This window comes from Callospermophilus lateralis, chromosome 1 (genome assembly GCF_048772815.1).
Source record: "Callospermophilus lateralis isolate mCalLat2 chromosome 1, mCalLat2.hap1, whole genome shotgun sequence".
Lineage (NCBI taxonomy): Eukaryota > Metazoa > Chordata > Mammalia > Rodentia > Sciuridae > Callospermophilus > Callospermophilus lateralis.
The window spans coordinates 158,195,920-158,223,386 of NC_135305.1; the positions used below are offsets into that span (position 1 = coordinate 158,195,920).

The 27,467-nt window shown below is 42.1% G+C and overlaps 1 protein-coding gene across 4 annotated transcripts in view; it reads right to left on the bottom strand.

The window, feature by feature from the left end:
• Clip1 (CAP-Gly domain containing linker protein 1) overlaps window positions 1–27,467 on the bottom strand; it is a 114,903-nt gene that overhangs the window by 68,935 nt on the left and 18,501 nt on the right. For all 4 annotated transcript variants that reach the window (XM_076847629.2, XM_076847349.2, XM_076847535.2 and 1 more), the window contains exons 3-4: window positions 17,055–17,242; window positions 13,112–13,680 (exon numbers count right to left, since the gene is read on the bottom strand). In XM_076847629.2, coding sequence (XP_076703744.1) covers window positions 13,112–13,680; window positions 17,055–17,139 — 654 coding nt within the window. In that variant the 5' untranslated portion in view covers window positions 17,140–17,242. The remainder of the gene's footprint in view (window positions 1–13,111; window positions 13,681–17,054; window positions 17,243–27,467) is intronic.

Sequence of the window (27,467 nt, forward strand, 5' to 3'; positions counted from 1 at the left end):
GAGTTCTAGCTCTAGTTGGGAGTGGATCAATCACGCCACAGTGGCTTGTTATAAAGCGAGTTTTGCTTTTCCTGGCTCTCACTTCTGCACATGCTGCCTGTCCTTCTGCCATGCAGCCCTCATCAGGAACTGAGCAGATGCCTCCACCATGCACTTGGACTTCCCAGCCCCCAGAATCATGAGCCAAAATAAACTTTTCTTTCTAAATTACCCAGTCTTGAGAATTCTGTTACAACAAAAAAATGAACTAAGAGGCTATTTAGTATTTCACAGAACAGATGAGCAGCAATGTGCAATTTACCTACTTTTCTTATGAAATGGTCCTCTATTTTTTTTTTTTTTTTTTTTGGTACTGGGGATTGAACTTAGGGGTACTCCACCACTGAGCCACATCCCCAACCCTATTTTGTATTTTAATTAGAGATAGGGTCTCACTGAGTTGCTTAGCGCCTCACTTTTTGCTGAGGTTGGCTTTGAACTCATGATCCTCCCCTCATCCTCCTGAGCCTCTGGGATTACAGGCATGTGCCACCGTGCCTGAGGGGTCATCTTTTTCTTGTTGATTTCAAAAAACTCTTTCTATTTGATGAATTAAAATACTATATAAGTTAATTCTTGAATAGGCAATATACTCTTAAGGCTTTAAAAAATATAAACCTGTAGAGCAGGTTTACTTACTATACTCTTATATGCCCTTCATATACATTCAAACCACCACAGGTAACCAATATTCCCGATTTTGAGGGTGTCCTTGCTCCTGGTATTTCTTTGGCACATAAAAGCAAATGTTAGGGCAACCCCTATCAAATCCCATCTTGCCCTGCGGGAACTCACTCTCTTTTCTTCTCAGTTGAATAAGTCCTACTCAAAATAAAAGCAGATGTTAACTTATATTTTTCTTCTCTCCTTTTATTTTTACCCAAAAGGCAGTGTTTAATAAAAAAAAAAAAAACAGGTCATCTCACCATATAGATGCATTCATACATTCTAACTTCATTTTTTTTTTCCTGGGTACCAGGAATTGAACTCAGGGGCACTCAACCATTGAGCCACATCCCCAGCCCTATTTTGTATTTTATTTAGAGACAGGGTCTCATTGAGTTGCTTAGTGCCTCGCTTTTGCTGAGGGTGGCTTTGAACTCTCCATCCTCCTGTCTCAGCCTCTCAAGCTGCTGGGATTACAGGCATGTGCCACTGCAACCAACGGAGGATCAGATTTTTTTGAGTTAATAAAAAGAAAGAGTTAGAAACTCTAAGACTCTAAGAGTTGTTTAGCGCCTCACTGAGTTGCTACAGCTAGCTTTGAACTCTCGATACTTCTGTCTCAGCCTCCCCAGCCTCTGGAATTACAGGCGTGTGCCACTACGCCCAGCCGCACTCTAACTTCTTAAATCACCTTCTACAAATGGACATGTAGGTTCAACAAGTTTATTTATTTAAAAAAAATTTATAAAAATCAGCTGGGCGCAATGGCACATAATCCCAGTGACCCTGGAGGCTGAGGTAAGAGGATCAAAAGTTTGAAACTAGCCTAAGCAATTTAAGTAGACCCTGTCTCAAAAGAATAAAAAGTGGGGGTGACTGGGGGCATTGCTCAGTGGTAAAGCACCCCTGGGTTTAATTCCTGATACCAAAAAGAATAAAAAATTTTTTAAAAAAGGCTAGACATGTAATTTAGTGGTAGAGCATGCCTGGGTTCAATTACCAGTACATACATACATACATACATAAGTCATTTTGATTAGTTCTTTAAACAAAAAAAAAAAAAAAAAGAAGAAGAAGAAAGGGGCTGGGGATGTGGCTCAAGCTGGTAGAGAGCTCGCCTGACATGCGTGCGGCCCAGGTTCAATCCTCGGCACCACATACAAAGATGTTGTGTCCGCCGAAAACTGAAAAAAATAAATATTAAAAATTTTTTTTAAAAAGAATTAATATAATTCAAAAAAAAAAAAACAGAACCATGTTAAAGTCAGAAAGCCCGGACTGAGAGCACAACTCTACAGACCAGTGGAAGTGCTTATCTAGCATGCTTAACAGGACACCCATAGCACAAAAGTTAATAACAAGAATCAACAAATGGGACTTACTTAAACTGAAAAGTTTTTTCTCAGCAAGAGAAACAATAAGAGAAGTAAATAGGGAGCCTACATCATGGGAACAAATTTTTACTCCTCACACTTCATAAAGAGCTCTAATATCCAGAGTATACAAAGAACTCAAAAAATTAAACAATAATATAACAAATAACCCAATCAATAAATGGGCCAAGGACCTGAACAGACACTTCTCAGAGGAGGACATACAATCAATCAACAAGTACATGAAAAAATGCTCACCATCTTTAGCAGTCAGAGAAATGCAAATCAAAACCACCCTAAGATACCATCTCACTCCAGTAAGATTGGCAGCCATTATGAAGTCAAACAACAAGTGCTGGCGAGGATGTGAGGAAAAGGGTACTCTGGTACATTGCTGGTGGGACTGCAAACTGGTGCTGCCAATTTGGAAAGCAGTATGGAGATTCCTGGGAAAGCTGGGAATGGAACCACCATTTGACCCAGTCATTGTCCTTCTCGGTCTATTCCCTGAAGACCTTAAAAGAGCATACTACAGAGATACTGCCACATTGATGTTCATAGCAGCACAATTCACAATTGCTAGACTGTGGAACCAACCCAGATGCCCTTCAATAGATGAATGGATAAAAAAAATGTGGCATTTATACACCATGGAGTATTACGCAGCACTAAAAAATGACAAAATCATGGAATTTGCAGGGAAATGGATGGCATTAGAGCAGATTATGCTTAGTGAAGCTAGCCAATCCCTAAAAAACAAATACCAAATGTCTTCTTTGACATAATGAGAGCAACTAAGAACAGAGCAGGGAGGAAGAGCAGGAAGAAAAGATTAACATTAATCAGAGACATGAGGTGGGAGGGAAAGGGAGAGAAAAGGGAAATTGCATGGAAATGGAGGGAGACCCTCAATGTTATACAAAATTACATTTAAGAGGTTGTGAGGGGAAGGGGAAAATAAACAAGGAGGGAAATGAATTACAGTAGATGGGGTAGAGAGAGAAGATGGGAGGGGAGGGGAGGGAGGATAGTAGAGGATAGGAAAGGTAGCAGAATACAACAGTTACTAATAGGGTATTATGTAAAAATGTGGATGTGTAACCGATGTGATTCTGCAATCTGTATTTGGGGTAAAAATGGGAGTTCATAATCCACTTGAATCTAATATATGTAATATGAGATGTCAAGAGCTTTGTAATATTTTGAACAACCAATAAAAAAAAAAAGAATTAATATAATTCAAAAAAAAAAAAAAAGAAACAGAACCGTGTTAAAGTCAGAAAGCCCGGACTGAGAGCACAACTCTACAGACCAGTGGAAGTGCTTATCTAGCATGCTCAAGGCCCTGTTTCCATCCCTAGCACCACAAAATGAACAAATGAATAAAAAAATTAAGAGCACCTTTGGGAGATAATTTATTTTATTGGTCATCACAAGGAATCAGCTTTTCTAAGTTTTTCATTTTTTTGAAGTTCTCTGTTTACTTTTGTCTTAATTATTTTCTTTTTCCTTTTAATGTACTGCTCTTCCTAAGTTTGCAAAATCAACAGTTTAATTCTAGTATCTCTTTTTAATACCTAAGGCATTTGTTTATAATTTTTTTTCTGAATACAACCTTCTGAGTTAGAAGTAAGGCATGCTTCTTTTCAGCTTTATTTAACCCTTTGTCAAAGAGGAAAAATATCAGAGGCTCTGGAAGAAAAACTTTTTGTGCAACTGTTAAGGGGGTCCTCCAAAGGACCATGAATTGAAAGCTTGGTTCTCTGGCTAGTGGCATTACTGAGAGGTGGTGGAAACTTCAGGAGTTGGGGTCTAGTTGGAGGAAGGAGGTCATTGGGGCTGTGCCCCTGCAGGGAATATTGGGATTCTAGCTCCTCTTCCTCTCTCTCTCTCCTCCTGGCTACCTTGAGGTGAGAAGTTTCCTCCACCAACACTTCTGCCAGGATGTACCCTGCTGCCACAGACCCAAAGACAGGGCCAAGTGACCATGGACTGAAACCTCTGCAACCAATTTCCTACTTCTATGTGGTTTATCTCAGGTATTCTGTCACAGAGACGGAAAGATAACACAAACCAGTTTGAGGACCCAAAGGATGATGCTTTCAAGGCAGTATGGGCAGGAAGGGCATGTGAAAGTGACAGTGGCAGGCAGTTCTGGGATATTTCAGAAATGTTCTGATGTCATGCGGACAGCACTGTGCAAAGCTTGGGGGGGTCAGGGAGAAAACTCAGTGAACAGGAGTTGTCCCGTGTTTGGCCATGTCACCTGCAATGCCAGCAGAGTAGGCACGCAGCACAGGTGCTGAATAAATGAAAGATGACCTTCCCAGTTTGTACCCGCGTGGTAAAGGCTACTTTCCCAAATAAATCAAGCAAAAGGAAAATGACAGGGGCTTGGGCTGAATTTGATGTCTCTAAAGCAGCAAAGAAAGGAAGGACTAGTGAAGAACATGGGCCTGAAGCAGGCCAGGACGAATGCCAGCTCCGTCAGATGAAACCATTTCCGAGATTCCTAACCTGCTTCCTTATTAGTAACATGGGGGTAATCACAGGGCTGTGAGGACCATGTGAGATGATCCACATTCGACTGTGAGCACAGTGTGTGACCATGGAGGAGCAGGCGGTCAAATGCAGCAAGTGCACCCCGCTAAGAGCACAAGCTGCTCTGGGCTTCTTGGTGCTCCGGCTGGGATCCAAGGCCCGACCGTCACCTGGGTAAAACTGACCTGCTTTCTCCTTCCTCTACACCAGCCATCACAGCAGCAGTCTAACAAGAACATTCTGAGGGGGACACGATGCAATCCCTTCAGACAAGCTGTCCGCTCTGTGAGGGTGAGTCCAAGTTGCTGCCAACGACAGCTTCCTCCAGGAGGCGTCTAAAGAACTGTGGTCAGAAACTCCCCAGCAATCACAGGCTCATTCCAAGGGTTTCACAGAAAACACTCAGGACAGACCAGCAACTGGTTTCTAAACAATGACCCTGAGAAAGAATGTATTTTACCAGGAAGTGGGAGAATGCACAGCCACCAGGTCCTAGAACGGGGGTTTCCTTACTCCTTTCCTCCCATCAAACCTAGAAATCCTACCTCATAAACGATGCACTTTCCCCTGTGAAAGATCAGCAGTGATCACTCAAAATAGCTCCAAGGGAGATAAGCCATATAAAGTCCTAAAATCTCTTTTCTACTTTGTCATTAACAGTCAAAATTTTATGTATTGGGCTGGGGATGTGGCTCAAGCGGTAGCGCGCTCGCCTGGCATGCGTGCGGCCCGGGTTCAATCCTCAGCACCACGTACAAAGATGTTGTGTCCGCCGAAAACTAAAAAATAAATATTAAAAAAATTCTCTCTCTCTCTCTCCCTCCCTCCCTCTCTCTCACTCTCTCTTCAAAAAAAAAATTTATGTATTTAAACATATCTTTATAAAGTTAACTTCTGCCAGGCACAGTGGTACATACCTGTAATCTCAGTGGCTCAGGAGGATGAGGCAGGAGAATCACAAGTTCAAAGCCATCCTCAGCAAAAGTGAGGTGCTAAGCAACTCAGTGAGACCCTGTCTCTGAATAAAATACAATATAGGGCTGGGGATGTGGCTCAGTGGTCGAGTGCCCCTGAGTTCAATTTGTAGTACCAAAAAAAAAAAAAAAAAAAAGGTTTTTTTTGTTTTTTGTTTTGTTTTTTGGTAGCTTGGATGAGTTCTGGAGATTATAGAACATTCCACTGTGTGCGCCTGCATTAAATTTAAGCTACTGACATGGCTACCTGGCCACCAAGCCATGCAGCCAGCCCACTGGACCCTGCCCAGAAGCAGCAGGGAGGCAGTAAGCATGGGCATCAAGTATGCAGAGCACAACATGAAGGCTTAGGCCCGAGGCAAGCCAAGGCAAGCACACCTGTCACCCCACAGCAGCCAGCCCGCACAAGGTGCAGATGCCCACTGAAGAAGCACACTCCCTCCCCAGCCAATGGAGGCTCACTCCAAGGGTTTCACAGAAATCACTCAGGACCCCTGACCAAGCATGTGCAATTCAGTGACTTCAATCTCCTACTGAAGTAAGGCAAACCTAAATGGGAATCAGGACTAACCAATAGCATTAGTACTTTTCCAAACCCTAATTAATATAAGTTTGGAACCAGAGCACTCAAGACATAGGAGTGTGAGGCAGGAGACTGAAAATCCCAAGCCAGCCTGGGCAACTTAGCAAGGAGTGGGAATGTAGCTTGGCGGTAGAGTGCTTGTATAGCATCAGTAAGGCTCTCAGTTCAAGTCGCATACCATGAGGAGAAAAATAAAGACAGCCAGGCACAGTGACACATGCCTATCATCCAAGCTACCCAGGAGGATGAAGCAGAAGTTCAAGCACAAGTTACAGGACAGCCTCAGTAACTTCACGAGGCCCTTGTCTCAAAAGATAAAAAGTAGCTCAGCGGTGGGACTGGGGTTGTGGCTCAGTGGTAGAGCGCTCACCTAGCATGCATGAGGCACTGGGTTCAATTCTCAACACCACATTAAAAAAAAATAAATAAAATAAAGGTTATGTTCATCTACAACTTAAAAAAAAAAAGGAGCTCAGTGGTAAAGTGTCCCTTGGTCCAATCCCCAGTACAGGAGGGGAAAAAAAGAGAAAGGGAGTGAGTGAGCTATGAAAAGCCAGGGGAGAGTGATGGTGCTGTGCGGATATCTGTGGTTGGTGACCCTCTCCTGTGAGCCTCTGCCTGAGTAACTACCAGCCACCAGTCATGAGAAGACCTAGACAGAACAGTCAGGCAAAATAAACAAATCCTCAAGAAGGAATGAGTCTTGGGTGTTCAAGACACAGCAAGGAGCCCAGAACAGCTGGCATGGAGTGAAGAAGGGGCAGGTAGACAGGAATGAGGTCAGAGGTCACACTGGGCCCTGCGGTCCAAAGAAGGAACTTAAGACTTTATTGCAACACAGTGGGAAGCCCCATTAAAAAATGCTGTGTTTTCTGCATTGGTCATCACCAACTCTCCACCACCTGGAGACATGTCTGACATACACCAGCCAAGCAGTATCCTTACTGAGCGTACTGTGAGGGGTCATGATGCAATCACCATCCTAATTTCTGAGCTAAATAAGCAGTCCCACTTTTGTTTTGGTTTTGGTACTGGTGTTGAACCAAGTGGTGCTGTACCACTTCTCAGTCCTTTATTTTTTTGAGGCAGGGTTTGGCTAAGTTGTCCAAGTTGGCCTTGAACTTGCAATCTTCTTGCCTCAGCCTCCTGAGACTCTGGGATGACAGGGCTGTGCTACTCTGCCCAGCACAGACCCAGTTATTTTAACTATTTTCTTTTGATATCATTTTTCATCTCCCAATTTATAACACACAATATTAAGTAAACCTCCTTAAAAATAAGTATGCTCAATGCAGATGACATTTAACAAATACTCTCTTGTAACTAACTCCCCAGAACAAATAAGCAACAAAAGATGGCCTCATCATGAATAGAAGATGCTTTGGTTTAAAGATGAAAAGTTATGCTTGACTTGCACTTTATCTCTTGCAACTCTTTCATCTTCCTTTCTGAAAAGAATTTGAACTTCCTCAGAATGTAGAATCCCCAAAATACTAAGAAATAGCACAAGAGGGACAGTTAAGCTGGTTACTTCAGGGTGGTATAATACTGCTGCTTTAATAGCAGCTCATAAGCACCAAAAATTTTGTTTTAAGCTATGAGAATGAATTCCTTCAGCAAAAATATAAATTAATTACAACTAAGTACATTAAATAGATAAAATATGATATGTCCACAAAATGAAATATATTTAGCAATAAAAAGGATCAAATATTGATATATACAACAGTAAAACAATCTCTCTCTCTCTCTCTCTCACACACACACACACACACACACACACACACACACACACAATTCAATTCCACTTGTGGGAACTGTCCAGAAAGGGGAGGGCCTTCAGAGATAGCTAGCAGATCAGTGACTGCCTGGGGCTGCAGATGGGATGAAGAATGCTTATAGGCTGGCATAAAGGCACTCCTGGGTGATGGGGACACTATAATACTGAGCCTTGTGATAGCTGCATAGTCCCCACTCACTCCAACCATATTCAAAACATGCTTTGCGAGCTGGGGATATGGCACAATGGCAGAGCACTTGCCTAGCATAAATGAGGCACTGGGTTTGATCCCTAGAAAACAAAGGCTGGGGTTGTAGTTCAGTGGTAGAGTGCTTGTCTTAAATGCGTGAGGTCCTGGGTTCGATCCTCAGCACCACATAAAAATAAATAAAGATAAAGATATTGTGTCCATCAACAACAACAACAAAAAAAAAAAAAAACACACTTTGCCCCAAACTCCTAAAAACACCAATGAAACAAAAAGCCAACAAAACCCAATATATTCTATAGTTATGATTTTTGAAGTAGGCAATTTAGGCAAATATATTTCCGAGGACTCACAAATATTTCAACTTTTAAAATATTTTAATGGTTTAAAATTTTAATAGAAAACCACAAAAAAAATTCCACTCCTTTTATCTCTGGGGTTGATAAAGTATAGAATATCTAATCACCAGAGGCAGTCCTCATGGCACTAAAATAAAAAAGCATGATGCCTGACCAGAATGATATAGCAGAGTTTGCTTTTCTATACAAGATCATAGGTCACAAGATATTTTTATAAATATGCTTTAAAAATCATGGGAGCAATAAAGCTGTTTTATATTGGGAGGCATGACTTAGTAATAGAACTTTCCACACCAGCACTTGGGTTTAGGCCGAGGTTGAACTGTCCTCTGTCTGAATCCCAAAGCACATGGGCTGGCTCCTTGACCCACAAACAAACAATTGCAAGAGATATACCAACTTTGGCACCGTTGGGGCTGAGATATTGGCTTCAGTTTGCAAAAAGAAAGCACTGCCCCATTACTAAGCTCCACAGAAACACTAAACAGCATGAAAACCAAGCCGTTGTTGTGGGCAGGCTGGGCTCTGCACTAAAGGATTTTACGCAGAGGAATCACATCGCTGATCTGTGCTATGGACCTCTCTCTATGTAAAGAACAGAACGCAGGAGAGACACACCAGCCTGGAAGTCCAACTAAATCTAATACAGCCTGACTCAGAGCAGCGAGGCAACAGGTCTGGAGTAAGAAGGGCCAGTGAATCCCATAGGCAGATGGATGAGCTAGCCTCAAAAGAAAAACTGGGGACCCAGACACTCAGGAGCCTGAAACAGAAAGACTGCAAGTTTGAGGCCAGCCTTAGCAACTTAGCAAGATCCTGTCTCAAAATAAAAAACAGCTTCTCATCAGCAGTGTGAGGTTCTAGTTCCCTACTGGGCAATCCCATAAAGCTATGTTGAATAAGATTTAGGACACGTGAAAACTGAAAATGAAAAAAAAAAAAACCAAAACTAAAATCAGAAAAAAATGATTCAAATCTGCAGTAATCATCACTGGAGAGGACATGGGATACTATCTAACCTGCTAGAAAAGATCTCAATGTCAGTCAGGCAGGTTTTTTTTTTAAAAAAATATGAACATATGAGCCCTACAAAGTAATAGACAAGAATGTGGAGAAAAAGGAACACTTTAACACTGTTGGGGGGATTGTAAATTAGTACAGCCACTATGGAAATCAGAAGTTCCCAAAAAAATTAGACATGGACCACCATATGACCAGCTAGCTATACCACTCCTTGGCATTTATCCTAAAGAATTAAAGTAAACATATTATAATGACATATGCATATCCATGTTTGAAGCAGGACAATTCATAATAGTCAAATTATGGAACCAGTCTAGGTGTCCACCAATGGACAAATGTATAAAGAAATGTGGTATATATACACAATGGAGTTGTATTCAGCCATAAAGAAAAATGAAATTATGTCATTTGCAGGAAAGTGGATGAAACTAGAGAACATTAAGTGAAATAAGCCAAACTCAGAAAGTTAAGGGTCACATGTCTTCTCTCATGTGAAAGCTAGCAAGGAAAAAGGAAAAAAAAACGTGACAGGGCAGGGGGATCTCATGAAAACCAAAGAGAGATCAAGACAGAGGAAAAAAGGAACCAGGGAGAGGGAAAGGGGAAATACTAGGGAATGATATTGGCCAAATGATACTGTTATATTGTGTGCATGTTCAAATATGTAACAACAAATCCCACTACTACTCACAACTCTAATGCACCAATTAAAAAAATAACTGATTGGGAAGGAACCTGAAAATCATGATAGGTGTATAGGCACTGCTATGGTTTGGATACCTGTATCCTAGAGATCCACCTATTAAAGGCTTAGTCCCCAGGGTGGCAATACAGGGAGGTGACAAGACCTGCAGGAGGTAGGGCCTTAGGAGAAGTGTTTAGATCACTGAAAGTATGCCCCTGAAGGGGATTTGGAGACTGGAGTCCCAGTCTTACTCAATCTCTCTTTCCTGGTTCTCTAGTAGTAAATTTTTTCTATACGGGCTAAGGATGTGGCTCAAGCTGTAGCGCGCTCGCCTGGCATGAGCGCGGCCTGGGTTCCATCCTCAGCACCACATACAAACAAAGATGTTGTGTCCGCCGATAACTAAATAATAAAAAATTCTCTCTCTCCCTCTCTCACTCTCTTAAAAAAAAAAAAAAAAAAAAAAATTCTGTAAAAAGGAAACTTTAAAGCCTTCTTTTTTTAGAAAAAAAATGTACCTTAAGAAAAAAGTCTTAATATTGTAAAAATGTCAACTTACATAAATTAAACTATAAATTAAAAAAAAAAAAAAAAAAACAGAACTTTCTGCTAACAATTACTGTATCAGCAATCAAGGAAATGGAATTTATGGTACAGAATAGCTTCCCCAGAGCATGAAGCCCCACGCAACCTGAGCACATGAGCTGCCCAGATAGATGAACAAGTGCCCAGTGTAAGGGCAAAGACCCAACCAGACTCACAGCTTGGGGGGCTCTAAGTCACTGGTAAAGAGGCTTGAGAGAAATCACATTTGTACACTAATTCTAGGAACATAGAATAGTAAGGGCTTTGGGGGCTGCAATTTAGTAATACCTATTACATAAATATTAAATATTTATACTCTGCCAGGTACGGTGGCACACACTTATAATCCCAGTTACTCAGGAGGCTGAGGCAGGAGGATTCCAAATCCAAGACCAGCCTGAGAAATTTAATGAGACTCTGTCTCAAAATAAAATAAAAAGGGATGGGTTGTAGCTGGATGGTAGAGCACCCCTGGGTTCAATCCCCGGTACCCAAAAAAAAATACTCTTAATTCAAATGTTATTTCCAGGGGGGAAGAAAGAGAGCCTATAAATGCCTATGATTAAATTAGGTATAATACATACATCCAAACAATATAATATCAAATAGCAGCTTATTTGATTTAAATGAAGAGCTATATTCCTTGCACAGAAATGTCTATTATGAAATGATGTATGTGTAGTGTGACTCCATTTTCCACTTTTAAATTTACATATTGTAGATAAATCTAATATAATGTCAAACAAATGAATAAAGATTCATAAAAAGCTTATGTTGGATGAACTACAGTTATTTGAGGTTCAAATGCAAGCAAAGTAAATCTTGTGAAGAATTTTTTCCCTTTTGCAATATCAAAAGACCTTCATAAAAGTGTTGAGAACAAGCAAAACTTGCTACCAGATTCCTCGTAGAAGAGCTGCTCATAGAAAAATAAAACGTGTCACTTTAAGAACAAAAAGTTGATGAAGCTCCTCATATGGACATAAAGCTCAGAATTCACAGAGGAAAATACAGTCCCCAATGCAGACACAAACTGCTACAAGTTGGTCAAGTTTCTCAAAATACCTGACATTATAACTTTGAAATATCAAAGACACTAAAAAATGCAGAAAGACCCTCTCAAAAACATTCCAAGTAATGAGTTACCCTAGGGACTTCCAGTCTGCAAAGAGGTCTCTTAAGAGTCAAACACAGCAGAGCCTCCACCCCAAGAAGCTCCTCATGCAGAACAGACTAAAGCAACCTCCAGCAGCAAGATCCAGAGAATGTTCACATGGACAAAGGGAAAACCGTAGCCAGAGGCTCAGTACTAGGATGCAGACAGGTCCATGCCAAGCCCCTGCCAGCCCTTCCTCCAGATACTGCCCACATCAGCTCAACTCGCCTCAAGCCCATTCTTTTTTTTTTTCTTTTTTTTTTTAGTTGTTGATAGACCTTTATTTATTTATACATGGTGCTGAGAATCGAACCCAGTGCCTCACACATGCCAGGCAAGTGCGCTACAGCCCCAGCCCCTCGAGCCCATTCTTAACCCACACCATTTTTCAAGAAAGACATTCTCTCATAATCCCTTTCACCCTCACTTCCCACTGGGCAGGAGGGGAAGGCAGAGCTCCGAGCCAACTGCCTTCCTGGAGGGTGCAGCGGGACCTCCTGTTGGGATCCTGTGGAGGCCACAGTAAACCTGATACAGAAACGCCCTTTTCTGCCAGTTCTGGTACCACAGCAAGAGAAGCAGAAGTTACAGGGCTGAGGGGTGTGAAGAAGACAGCCCCTGGCAGGAGCCCCAAGGGCACGGCAGGTGGCACTGGGGAAATTCTGGAGCAATCTGGAACCTCCCACAGCAATGCTGACTGTAGTGCCATTAGTATTCTGGTGATGGATTTTTCTCTTGGAGGGTGGGGGGATGAAACCCAGGGCCTCACACATTCCCACTAAACTACACCCCCAGCCCCCATTTTTTTTAAAATCATGAGAATTTCAAATCAAATATTTCATATTCTAAGTCTACTTTTAATTTTCAAGTCAGAATGTTTTCTGTTTCTGTCTATAATTCAGCTACTCGGCTGAAGCAGGAGGATCACAAGATTGAGACCGAGTATGAGCAACTTAAGGAGGCCTTGTCTCAAAAATAAAAAAAATTAAAAGGGTGGGGATGTAGCTCTGTGGTAGGTCTGCCCCCCTCCCCCCGGGGTTCAATCCCCACTACCATTAAAAATAAAAACTTATTAAAGTGAAAAAAACACAAGAACTAGGAACAAGAGGACACAGGGATGCTGTACACATATGACTCACCAATACTCGGTCTCCAATTTTGAGCTCTCGCTCTCCTTTCTTGACTGAGCCTGCCTCAGAAAGGTTGGAGATTGACTCGCTAGCAGTTTTCGAAAGGTTGCTGATCTGAGGCGTGGCTGGCGGTTCCTTGGCTCTTGGCTGGGAAGACTTATGGGGAATGTTTGAGGGTGTGGCTGAGGAAGACACCATGTTGGCTACAGACGTGGAGAGAGGTGAAGCGGCTCTGGATGCCTGAGCCATCTGCAGGCCATTGGCTTCGTCCTCTGTCTGCACCTTCCTGGTTAACTTTGAAGGTCGGGTAAAGATGCCCTTTAAAGGTTCACACTGGAAATACCGAACTCCTGCCACAGAACCATCGTTCTTGCCAATGGGTTCATCTAAAACAATCCCAGCCCACTGGCCTGGGGCAAATTGAGTCTCTCCAAGAAACTGGATGAATCCAGGCTTATTCCCATTCACCCAAACACGCTCTCCAACTCGAAAGTCATCCACAAACTCCTCTGGGGTCTCGGCGGAGGGAGCACTCGAGGCTCTTTCACTAGATATCGTTTTTTCTACCGGGGCTGCAGCTGGAAACAAATAAAGATCAGAAAAGATTCAGTTTCATATTCAAGCACCAACTATTACCTTAATGGAAAACAAACAGCAAGATCGACAGCCGGGGATGGGGCTGGGGCTCAGTGGCAGAGCGCTTGCCTAGCATGTGTGAGGCACTGGGTTCGATTCTCAGCACCACATACAAATAAAAACAAAGTAAAGGTATGAAGAAAAAAAAAAAAAAACAGCAACAGAGTAGCCTGTGACAGAAGAGTCCTGGCTTGACTTTTCTACTGCAAAAAGGCAGAGGACTGGCCCCATCACTTCACTTTCCAATGCTGTTAACATTCAGTGATGGGATTTTTCATTTGTGATTAAGACTATAAGTCAAAGTAAGAGGAAATTAGTCCCTTGCCAGACCTATACTTACAGGTCTGACCTCATTTTTCACTCCACTTGCCCACCATACACAAATGCCCATACAGATCCATTGAGACAGGCTCTGTTCATACATTTGAGTAGCAATCAAAGCAGACAAAACAGGGACTACTTCACTACATAGATTCACATTTAGGCTTAAAGAAGGACAGGGTTCAGGGCTGCAGCTTATATCATTACTATTGAAAGACTACTACACCCTCTTCCTTTGTTGACAGAGGTGGAAATCACAGCAAAGACAGCACCAGGTCCAACACAATTTGCCTTTGTGCAATCGCTACCCTAAAGATAGCAGTTAAGAGTTCTCCAGAAATGTGATATCTGCAATGGAAACTCAGTCATGCAGCCATCCAACAGGAATCTATTAAATATTTAGTGTGATCTGGCAAAGTGCACGTTCTTAATCACTCTATCAGTTAAGGGGCATATCATCATCTCAGGCTGTGACATGACCTTAGTTTAATTTCCTCAACTGTAAGAGGACAGGAACATCTCTCAAGGGCTTTTAAAATGAGAACTAAATGAAATAATGTGGGCTGGGGCTGTAGCTCAGTGGCAGAGCACTTGTCTAGCATGTGTGAGGCACTGGGTTTGATTCTCAGCACCACATAAAAAAAAAATAAATAAAGGCACATTGTCCATCTTCAACTACAAAAAAGACTTTAAAAAAATGAAATGATGTATTTATTCATTCTGCACATGCTCATCAAATTCCTGCTTCTGTGTGACTAGTGCAAAGTACTGCTCTATGCAGGGGACAAAGCAAAAAGAACATCATTTGTGTCCTTGCAGAGACCAGAGTCTAGAGGTGGGAAGGTGGCAATTCAACATTCAAGGTACTTGCAAGAGATCTAAGCGCTGTGGAGAAGACAGTGCCTTGGAAAGGGAAGTCAGGGAAGGCCTTTTGTAGGAGGTGACATCTGACAGATGCATAAACTACACAAAGTTAGGGGCGTAACAGAACTGTCAGCAATAAATTTCTATTGTTTATAAACCACCCAGCTAATGTACTTTGGATTGGGTCAGTTCATGTATGAGCCGTCTGGGAAGGTTCCCCTTCAATTACAGGTCAATTAGTATGTCATAAAACTTTTGGGCTAGAATATTGTTTTTTTCTCTAATCCCCACAGAGAAAGGCCTAAAGAGTTCAGGAGGACTTATGTGGAAGAATCATAAGAAATACTTCAACATTACAGGGATCAAATAACTCAAGTGTCTTGACACCTATTTTAACACCTTACACTACATCAAATAAATTAAATAAAATGATAAACTACAAAAAGTGACTCTTTATTAAGACTCCTAACTATATAATTTTTTTTTTTTTTTAACCAGGTTTCATTGTTAGTAAGATTAGTCTCCAACTCCTGGGCTCAGACAATTCTACCCGCTCAGTAGCTCTACCACTGAGACAAACCCCAGCCCCTGCTGTTGCTCTTGCTAGTTTGCTGGGACTATGGGCACATGTTATCACATCCAACAACATTCTGTATTTATCTATTTTTATATTTTTTGTGGTGCTAGGGATTCAACTCAGAGCCTTGCACAGGCTAGCAAACACTCTACTAATGAGCTACACCCCGAGCCCAAATTCTGTCTTTTACAATAACTTTTAATAATATGAAAGGAAATTTAATCAGCATAACCACACTTGGAAGACAAGGGGACCCATATTCTTAGCCCTGTCTTCCAGAGACTGGAATGACCCTGAGGTTTTATAGAAAGGGAAGGAGAGCACGGGCTGGGGGCCTACAGGTGGAGAATTTTTACAACGCCAAAGTAGATGATCTTGATCAGGTGTGGTCTGTCCATCATGATCTCAGGTGGGACCTTGTCCCCAGTAAGAAAGTTACTCTTGCCTGGGAGACCAGACCTTATTCCTGGAGAACAAGCAGAGCAAAGGAGACTCCTGCAAAATGGAGGCAAAGATGCCAAGACTGTAATCCTGCTTTTAGCCACCCACTGGACATCTGCAGGCAAAAGTGCAGAGCCTTGAGTCTGTAAGTCCTTGTTTCAATCCTGCCTTTTGTTCACTCCTCAGTGCCGAGGGAACCAGGCTGTCAGCCAATCTGGCTTTGCAGCTTTCCAGGCGCAGTGATATCTAATCTTTGAATAATGGCAAAAGCACGTACGTGAAAAGGGTCAGATGATTAACCCTAAAAGTATAAGTACTATTACAAAGTGCACAAAACAGAGTATGAAGATATCCAACTAAACAAATCATGTATATATAAAACACTCCCTATAAAAAGTTCTGTGCGTATGGACTACTTAAAAACATATTTGGGAAAAAGTCATTTTCTTGTTTCTACTTAAATAGAGGAACCCTTGTCTGAGCCTAGTTCTGCCTTTTTTTGTAGGCATTGGTGGGGTTATGGGTTGGGCAATCCTGACTAAGAGCTCTCTCCACAACTTCCAGCTTGACTGACTTTGGTAGGGTTGACACAAATGCACACCTCAAGTCACACTTAAAAGGTCCACAGTCTTTAATAATGCAGGTATCACTACTCTTTGACTCTTCTGCCCTTGTGTTTATACACTTGTCTTTGGTTACATCTTCCTGCTGGGTATTCAAGGCCAAGTCAGTGATCCCTATGTTGGCCGAAAATTAATGTCTTTCCTTTCTACTAATCAAAACTTTTTCAAATGTTTTCAAGAATATGAAAACTGGTTATACATATATATCCTTATAAACATAGATATATATTTTTTTGGGGGGTACTGAGTATTTAACCCAGGCATGCTTTATCAGAGAGCTACATCCCCAGTCCTTTTTATTTTTTTTTAATATCTAAGTTGCTGAGGCTGGCCTCGAACTTGTGATTCTCTTGCCTCAGCCTCCTGAACTGCTGAAATTACAGGTGTGCACTGGGAAGCCCAACTATAAGGTTATCTCTTCAACATAAAAATGAAAATTAAAGTCTCATACAGGATAATTTATTTGCTATTGAAGAAAACAAAGCGTTACCAGCAGCAGGTGTCTTCAGGGCTGTGCTTCCCGGCTTGAGGATCTTGGTAGGGGCCTTCAGCCCACTTGGCTTCAGCAGACTCATTGTCTTTGTGATTCAGTCTCTCTTTGCCTGTTGCCACTGTCTTTCCCCGACCATTGATAAAAGTGTGGGTGCCTCTATCATACAGTCAGTCTCTAGATTAAACCTGCACAGAGAAACAAAATAAATTCTTAATCTATAGGGGAAAATAAATAGAAACAATGTCTGTTATGAAAGTCACTTCACAGGCTAAGTTTCCCTCACATTCAATAATAAACCATCTCCACAATGAGTCCAGAACTGGTCACTAAAAACATGAAGATGCTGCTGAAATGAATTTAAAGGTAATTTATAGCAATATATTCACTTTGCTTTATATTATCTAGTATCACCAGTTCAGTAAAAGGCCTAAAACCTACAATCTATAAAAGAGAATTCAGAAAAATCTACACCAAACTTAATGAGAGCAGGGGAAGGGAGTTTTTAGTTTTTATTACCACAGGCCTGTATTAACTATTTTTAAGTCCATAGAATCATGCAATTAACAATATAAAATTACTTATATGTTAAAACAGAAGAGGGCCCAAACTCTGAAAGAAACAGCCTCATCTGGGAAGCAATGAAGTAAAATTATCTTTACTCTGCTTAGAGAAAAACACAATATGCTTTTTTCTTGGTATCCTGCCTATCTGGTACATAGAGAGGTACTCTGGCACTGAGGACTAAACCCAAGGGCACTTTACTGCTGAGTTCATAGTGCTCTGCTTTTGAAATTAAAAAGGATTACAGTCTTGGCATCTTTGCCTCCATTTTGCAGGAGTCTCCTTTGCTCTGCTTGTTCTCCAGGAATAAGGTCTGGTCTCCCAGGCAATTTCAAAAGCAATGGGACCGGGCTGGGGATGTGGCTCAAGCGGTAGTGCGCTCGCCTGGCACGCGTGCGGCCCGGGTTCGATCCTCAGTACCACATATAAACGAAGATGTTGTGTCCACCAAGAACTAGAAAATAAATATTGAAAAATTCTCTCTCTCTCTCTCAAAAAAAAAAAAAGAAAAAAGAAAAAAAAAAAAGCAATGGGACCAAATTTTCCTAGTCTTTTCTGAATTTCAGGCCAGTGCAGGGGGAAAAAGAGCCACTTTCACTTAAGAATGTCAAGAAGCACTTAAGAAGGGAAAAAAAAAAAAAAAGATCTTATCAAGAGTCAACCCATGGGGCTGGCTCAGTAGTAGAGCTCTTGCCTCACAAGTATGAGGCACTGGCACTGGGTTCAATCTTCAGCACCACATAAAAAATAAATGAATAAATAAAGATGTTATGTCCATCTACAACTAAAAAAAAAAAAGAGTCAACATGTGGACGCCAGCCTTTTTAGAATTGAGAGGTCCAGCAGGTGCCCTGGCTTCACACTGCTGTGCATTGACCACCTCAGAACAGCACCTGAGCAAGCCTAGCATGAGCTCTCTATTTCTTGAAAGAAGGACTGAGAAACTGGGGTATTCTTGGTGCTGGTGGTGGGAAGATACCTTCTCCATAGTGAACTATGTGCATCTTGCACTTAAGGAAAACAAATGTGTTGACCATGATGACAAGTAAGCTTTACAGACAAACTTAGAATTTTGGAAGACATATTCTTACAGTGAGCTTGACAGTTTCCCAATACTGACAACCTTTGGGATGAGATCAATTCTACTAACAAATGTAAGCTTTTTCTGGCACTGAGGACTAAACCCAAGGGCACTTTACTGCTGAGCTACATCCCCAGGCTCTTTTATTTTTTGTGACAAGGTCTTGCTAAACTGAAGAAGCTGGCCTTGAACTTGTACTCTTATGGCCTCTTTGTACTCTTCCAGTACCTTTTTGGTACTGGAGATTGAATCCAGAGGCGCTGTACCACTGAGGCACATCCCCAGCCCTTTCTTAAGTTTTTATTTTATTTTGAGGCAAGGTATCACTAAGTTGCTGAGGGCCTCGCTAATTTGCCCAGGCTTGTCCCAAACTCTTCCTGCCTCAGCCTCCCAAGTCCCTAGGAGGCTGCACCACTGTGACCAGTGACCAATTCATGTGATTTCTTAATGCTACACAATGAAATGTGCCCATATGTGAAAGATCTCCTGACTCAGGGAATTTTCTCCACCAGCAGTGCATATCCGTAGAAGGCTTTGCTTAGAGAAAGAAAGCACAAAGGAGGCCAATAGATTTTTTTCTGTTAACCATAAGAAAAGTTCATCTTATATCCATTTCAGATTCCACCTTTAAAAAAAACTACAGCCTGGGCTGGGGTTGTGGCTCATTGGTAGAGGGCTCGCTTAGCATGTGCGAGGCCCTGAGTTCGATATTCAGCACCACATAAAAATAAATAAAATAAAGGCATTGTGTCCAACTACAAAAAATATTTTTAAAAAACTATTAATTTTGTAGTAGTATCAAGGAAAAAACTCCATAATTACCTGAAAATCCTCTTAAAAATACTCTTTTCCTTTCCTACACATCTGTGTGGGCCATTTTTCTTCATACACTTGAACCAAAACAAATTATTGCTATAAATAAAATGCAGAAAAGATAAGAGAAGACAACTTGATTCTTTTAAGCAGATCATTAAACAGATTTGCACAAAAGCAATACCATCTCCCCATTAGATTGTTTTAGAAAATAGTTATTCTCCATTTTTAAAATTATGTAACCTACTAGTTTATTGTTTTTTAAAAAATTTTAATACCTTTGTTTTATTTATTTTTATAAGGTGCTGAGGATCGAATCCAGGGCTTCACACATGCTAATTGAGCTCTCTACTGCTGAGTCATAACCCCAGCCCTAGTTTATTATTTTTAATGAATTAATGTTTTAAATATCATTTTTACTCTCTAATATGGTAAATATCAATAGATATGAACTACATAACAGTTCTTTGGATATCTCATTCACTTTCTAGAATGCAGAGGGCCGAGCGATGGTGGTGCATGCCTGTAATTCCAGCAGCTCAGGAGGCTGAGGCAGGAGGATCACGAGTTCAAAACCAATCTCAGCAATGGTGAGGCCCTAAGCAACTCAGTGAGACCCTGTCTCTAAACAAAATAGGGCTGGGATGTGGCTCAGTGGTTGAGTGCCCCTGAGGTACAAAAAAAAAATTGTAAAAAGGTCCTGAAAAAAATGTTTGTTTGGGCTCTGCATTTGGAGTCATAGAGGTTTAAGGTTTAAAATTCATGTTTCCTGGGGCTGGGGATGTGGCTCAAGCGGTAGAGCGCCCGTCTGGCATGCGTGCGGCCCGGGTTCGATCCTCAGCACCACATACAAACAAATATGTTGTGTCCGCCGATAAATAAAAAATAAATAAATAAATATTAAAAAATTCTCTCTCTCTCCCTCCCTCCCTCTCTCTTTTAAAAAAAAAAAAAAAAAAATCCATGTTTTCTTAGGGCTTCCCAAAGTATATGCCCCTAGTTCAGATACTTAAAGAACTGGATACCACATGTGCAAGTTCAGTATCACTACTTTCAATCATTATGGTTATGGCACTGAACTAGGGGCTGAGTAACAAAGGCCTGAATTACAACCTATGGGAAAACCCGACGACATGTCCAGAGCAACAGGAACACCAGGTGCATCAACCCTGGGAATGTCTGTACATACAGAAAACAGGCACTGCTGCAGGTCCCGTCACATGGGTGATACTCTTCACAGGCAGCATCAGTTATCCAGGAGGACTTATCAGGAATGAAAGCCCCACACCACTGAAACAAACCACGGGGTGGGCCCAGCTTCCCGAGTTTTAACAAGCCCTTCTGATGATTTCAGTGCTAGCCTGAGAATCGCTGCTAAATTACTGATGAAGAAGTCACCTGAGCGGCTAGGGCTGTAGCTCTTGGCTGAGCCCTTGAAGTAGCATGCACAAGACCCTAGGTTCGATTCCCAGCACCACAAATAAATAAAAGATGACACTGGATATCCTTCAAGGGATATTACCCAATTTATTAAAAAGAAAGGAAAAAAAGAAGAAATAATCTAAGGTTCGATTCCTCAGTTTCATGGTGTGAATCACCACATGCCTGACTCTGCAGACCCTCTATGGTAGTCTTTCAGCTCCCCATCCTTGGAGCTTTTGTCTCAGGGATCCCCTCCGCCTCCTTGTCCTTTCTAGCTGTGAACCCTCCTCCAGGGCAGACTCGCCTGCTCTGCAAAATCCACACCAATCCTCGCCACTGCTCATCCTCCCATTCCCAGTCCTGAGGGTCGATGTTGTTCATAGCACCTACCTCACTTAGCTGTTGCTGTGGTCTACAGATTCTACCAGACTATCAATCCCTTGGAAGAAACTGTACTTTGACCACCTTTGTATTTCCCACAGTACTTTATAAACAATGCTTACTAAATAAAATGAATAAAAAGACAGTCTTAAGTGTTTAAATGACCCTACAAACCAGCTGAGGTGCACTTAGTATTTCTTTTTAAATTTTACTTATTGATCACTACCGATAGCATTACAATAAATAAATATTTATATATATATGATAGACAAAAGCACAAGGAATTTATGATGGAAACAAATAACTAAAACAACACAACTTATGAGAAATATCAAACTACAAGGCCGGATCTACACGTGGACTGGGACTGAAAGTGCATAGCATTGCACAGGGGATGGCAATTAGGATTTTTAGAAAGGCAGAGGAGCTAGGCAAGGTGGTGTGTGCCTATATACCAAGTGGCTCAGGAGGCTGTGGCAGGAGGATCACAAGTTTGAGCCCAGCCCCAGCAACTTAACAAGAAAAAAGTTTTAAAAAGGGATACAGCCAGTAGAAGAATACCTTCTGGTTCAATTTCCAATTACACGCACACAGAGGAAAGTTTCAGAAAAGGGACACCAGAAGAAAGAGGAAATTCATAAAGCATGTAAATTAATAAGCTCAGTTGCACTAACATCAAGAGATTCCTGTAAGAAACCAAGTTAAAAAGGTAAACTGAAAGGAGACTCTAAAGAGCCTTAAAGATCCATTAAAGAAACTATGATCAATTTTGCTTGCCTTACACTTCAAATGAAAAACCTCCTTTAAGAGGCTACTGGTACCAAATGAGAGCCACCCAGAGTTGCCTTAAGCTCTATCTTACTTCACTACACTTCAGTCATCTCAACCTTCCCTTGTCAACCTGCCCAGATTGAAACTAAAAGTCAGCAGCTGTGGGAAGCCATTCTCACACGTGATTGGGCAACTCCCAGATTGGGTGTGAGGCGCTCTGGCTAAATTGTGTCGGAGCTTTCCCGACCCTCTCCTGGTGCAAGAGCCTGTCCTTGTGGGGGTGTGACTGACCACTGACCCTGAGGCCAATCACTGACCCTGACCTTGGAGTGCTGCCCCCCTTGACCTTCATTGGATGGAATTCTCCCCTGAATTTCTTGTTCCCCAATAAAAGGCCACTCCCTGGCGTGCTCTGCCCCTCCCTCCCTCCCTCCCTCCCTCCCTCCCTCCCTCCCTCTCTCTCTCTCTCTCTCTCTCTCTCTCCTGCTAGCCCTGAGTAATCCTTGCTGTCCTACCAGGTGATTCAAGGTGTGAGCCAGAGAGGTGAGAGCCATCTCGGATCTGGTCATAGAAAAAGGTAATTGAGTCTGTGTATTTATTTTGATCTTGCTAGCTAACTTTTATGCCAAGAACCTCTTTAATGAAACCAGTGCGCTGGTCGCATGGTGGAAAGCAGCCATCTTCCAGTGGCATGCCAAGTGAGGCCCAGGTTCAATCCAACCACAGGCACAGGTAGCAGCTGGGGGCTGCCAGGGCAGGTCTTAAATTTCAGGGAAGAGGGCTAGAGATGTGGCTCAAGCGATGGCGCGCTCACCTGGCATGCGTGCGGCCTGGGTTCAATCCCCAGCACCACATGCAAACAAAGATGTTGTGTTTGCCGAAAAATAAAAAATAAAAAATTTCAGGGAAGAAAAGTCCTGAGCAACAACATGCCATAAAGATTAGAGACCACTGAGCACAGAAGACAAACCTCAGCCTTTTATACCTTCAGAGCACAGCGCAGGGACCAGATATGCTACAACTTACCTTTCCTTGATAACTTCTGTTATCTTTCCATACATAAACTGCTCAGGCCAATCTATCAGCCAGACTAAGACCCCAATATCCTACATCTGCACTGCCCAACAGGGCAGCCACTAGTTACACATGCTGTTTAAACTTTAACATGCAACCAGGTGACACCTCCAATGCCACACACAGGACAATCTCCATCGTGGCAGAAAGTTCTATTTGATAGTACTGTGCCAAAATCACCGGTAAAGTAACCCCAGATGGCAGAGACCAGCTCAATCTCTCACTGCTCTTGACTGGACCTGGCTGAAAAGCACTACAAGCTGTTTCCAAAATCTGAATCAAAATACCTCAAAATATAAGGTTGTGCAACTACCTTGCAAGAATATATTCCAGATTCACAGCCCAATTATGGGAGTTCTAAATTTTAATGACTGTTATTACTATGATAAATGAATAACACCTCTCCATATGAAAAAACTTCTATTTTTAAGTCATCACACTGCTTTATAATCTCAATCTCCAAACAATAATACTGCAACATACACCTATACATCACCCCAATTCACACCACTGATTGATGGCATGATTACAGCTATTTTTTCAAGCCAAGAACTATTTGTAAAATGTTTATCTTTAGAACTTGGATCACTTCTAAACAGTTAGAAATAGCTATTATTCTCTTGTACACTCTCAGAGGGGAGAGGCAGGGAGAAGACCTGCGGAGCACCCATTAGGACCAGGGAGCAGAGCTCAGTTCCTGCCACTCCTCTCCCTTCCCCTCCCATCTCAGTAAAGGGTCACACTTCTACCCCAAAGAAGAAAGCAGAGCTGCCAAACATCAAAACTAAAGGAATGGTTTGTTTTGTTTTTTCCTGCATGACCACAGGTCTATTTTAAGACACAAAGCCAGGCCTGACGTAAGCAAAATTTTAGAACTAGATTAATATCCCAAGCTTGTGATTTAACTCAGATCTGACCTAAATAATAGTGGCAAAGAGACAAGACACTTATCTGAGAGAAGCAAATAACTTTAGAAGGCCTACCCTCTGGGGTAGTTCCAAAAAAGAAGCATACTTTATAAATGCGTCAGCTTTCCATGAAGCTGGGATTCCAGGAAGAGAAGCTACCAATCCACCCAACAAAAAGACAAGTTCCACCCTCTAAGTCGGGTCTGGAGACCCTCCTCCAGGGTCCAGGCAGACTCCACAGCCTGCACACCTACCAGCCTCCGGGATGCCTCAAACAGGGAAGAAATGCCAGTACAGTGAGCAGCCTGAAGGCTAGCCGTGACCATTTCTAAGAACCCAGGCTCAAGCGGTAGCACGCTCACCTGGCATGCGTGCGGCCCGGGTTCGATCCTCAGCACCATGTACAAAACAAAGATGTTGTATCCGCCGATAACTAAAAAATAAATATTAAAATTCTCTTTCTCTCTCCCTCTCTCACTCTCTTTTTTAAAAAAAAAAAAAAAAAAAAGAACCCAGGCTCCTGCTCTCCTCTCTCTGCACATATTTGAATAGGAAATTACATAAAACTCTGTCTTCTGTTCTCAACAAATTTTCAGAGGCTGGATATACAGTTCAAGACCACCATAGTGGGTCTGCTTACTGTATTTGCACTTTTTAATAAGCAATCCCCTATGACCTGTCTCCTGAACTGAAAAGAGGGCTGCAGTGTAGCTCACGGCAGAGGCTTGCCTGGCATGTGGGAGGCCCTGGTTCCATTCCTAGTGTGCAGAAAAAAACATAAACGTAAGAATATTCAAAACATTTCAATAAAGAAAATATTTCTTGTAGCAGAGAAGAATGGGTTAGTAACCTGGACCCTGAAGGAAAAAAGTCAGAAACACAACTCTACTAATGAGTCCCAAAGTTTGGAGGTAAAGCCAATGTCCACCTGACACCTCCTGCAAAGCACAAAGGGTGATCAGCGTTACTGCTGCCCCAGGAAACAACCACTTCTGGGCCCTCTGGGACTGCTCCCCTTGGATCACACTTGCTACCAGTTCTGATCCTCTCAATGCCACCCTTCCACCAGAGACCTCGAAAAGGCTGTGGGAACTCAAAAGTGGAATCATTCTGTTCCCCCCGCTGAGGGCACATGCTGAGGGCTGGAGTGGGGCTGAGTGGCAAAGCGCCAGTCTGGCACGCACAAGGCCCTGGGTTCCATTCCAGTACCACAAAAGAGACTGAAAAACCTAAAAAAAAGGGTATGCCTTAATCCTCAGATACGAGCCTTCTGAGTAGCTTATGAACCAATACCTTTTCTTCCAAGTCCAACTAAAATAGGTACAAACAACAAAGCAAATCAAAATAAAATGCTGGCAACTTTTCAATGTGATGTATCAGAATTTAGGTTTTCGGGTCAAAAATAATTTATACTACTGATAACCAAATCTCTTAATTTCAAATGGTCATTGCCTGGCACTGTCAGATACATTTTCACAGAACTAAAAATGTCATTATTTCAGTGACAAGTGATTGAAAATTACTAAGCAAATACAGTACCAATACCCACAGACTCACTCACATAGTAAAACCACTTTGCTGTTCAACTAAAATTTTCTGCTTTTAAAAATCCTACCTGAGCACAATGATTTTCTTACAATTACACAATCTCTTTCAGTAAAAGACAGACGACCTGGCATCCACATCTACTTTTTATATACAGAAGCTGCAGAAAGACAACACGAGTCTAGCAGTATGAGTCAAAGTGGTACCTCATGGTGTCTGTGGAATTGGACCAGCCTCAGATCATACCCTGGCAGAAGCTGGGCAACGATTTGAACCACCTGGCTGTAACCTCATGCTGATGACCTCACAAACAGGAATTCTGATGATAGTCGGCCTCCAGGCTACTCTTCACTTTAAAGAGGAACCCGAGGATCTGTACCCCTGAACCTGGAGCTGCCGACCCAAGCAATGAACCTTCTTCCAGGACTTTATCCTACCACCATTATCTCCACTGCTGAGCAGGTGAGCAGAGAAAAGCGCAGGCACCTAGGAGTCTGCACAGCACCCAGAACCCCAGCAAGGAGGCTTCGAGTTTGCAAGTTGCTATTTTGGTTCAGCTTCAACACTTTTTCTTTCCCTCTTAGAAAACTAAGCTTATTGAACAATTCTGAAAACTGAGTAAACTATAAACTTAAAATGTTGCCCTGACCCTGCCACTCTAACAGAGCACTAATTCACCACCACCAATAGTTACTCTACTTTTCATGAAAAATGAGGATTAAGATTTGTCAATTGGGCTGGGGTTGAGGCTAGAGTGCTTGGCCTGGCATGTGTAAAGCACTGGGTTCAATTCTCAGAACCACATATAAATAAAGATCCATCAACAGTCTGGGGCTCAGAGGTACAGTGCTTGCCTAGCATGTGTGAGGCACTGGGTTCAATCCTCAGCACCATATAAAATACATTGTGTCCACCTATAACTTAAAAAAAAAAATTTTTTTTAATGTATAAATTGGACACAATGGCACATGCCTATAATCCCAGTGTCTTTGGGGCTGAGGTAGGAGAATCCCAAATTCAAGGCCAGCCTCAGCAACCTAGGAAGATCCTGTTTCAAAAGCCGGCGGGGGGGGGGGGGGGGGGGGTGTGCTGGTGATGTAGCTCAGACTTTAAGCATCCCTGAGTTCATTCAACAGTACCAAAAAAATTTTAAAAAGGACTGTGAATGGTAGTCTATGTGATAGAGCACCCGGGGTTCAATCCCCAGTACCATAAAAATATAAAAAATGAAAAGAGCTAGGGATATTGCTCACTGGTAGAATGCCACTGGGTTCAAGCCCTAGTACAGAATAAAAAAAATCTTCAGTTATAAGGAACTAAAAGTTACTAATAATCAGCTCCAGTTGATGGGACTATTTGTAGTGTTTGTACCTTGGTGTTTTCTTGGGTCTTGAATTTTATTTAATGAACAGATAAAATTAATTTCATAAGGAGGAAAAAAAAATATGATAATTTCTGGGCTACTATACAATGGCTTCCTCAGAGAGGTATGGTAAGGATCTCTCCACCCAAGATGCAAACATATCATGGCAAAGCAGGCACCCAGGCCTGTGGTTCCTTCTGTTCCTGTGGCAGTTCAGACCCACCTCAACAGAATGAGAAACTCACAAGCAGCATGAGCACTATGCCACATCTAGGCCCAGCCCACGCCCACAGGCAAGCCCCCACACCTCTTCCTCCCAGTGGCTTAATGAGACTCTCCCAGCATCCAGCAAGCAAGTGCTGAGGACGGCAGGATCCTAGGATGGGAGGTCTACAGCTCTGAATCATCATCCCCATTTCTCTTGGTCTGTCCCAGAACTAAAAATAAGCTTATCAGTTCAAGTTACTAAAATTAGTGGGGCTATTTGTTAT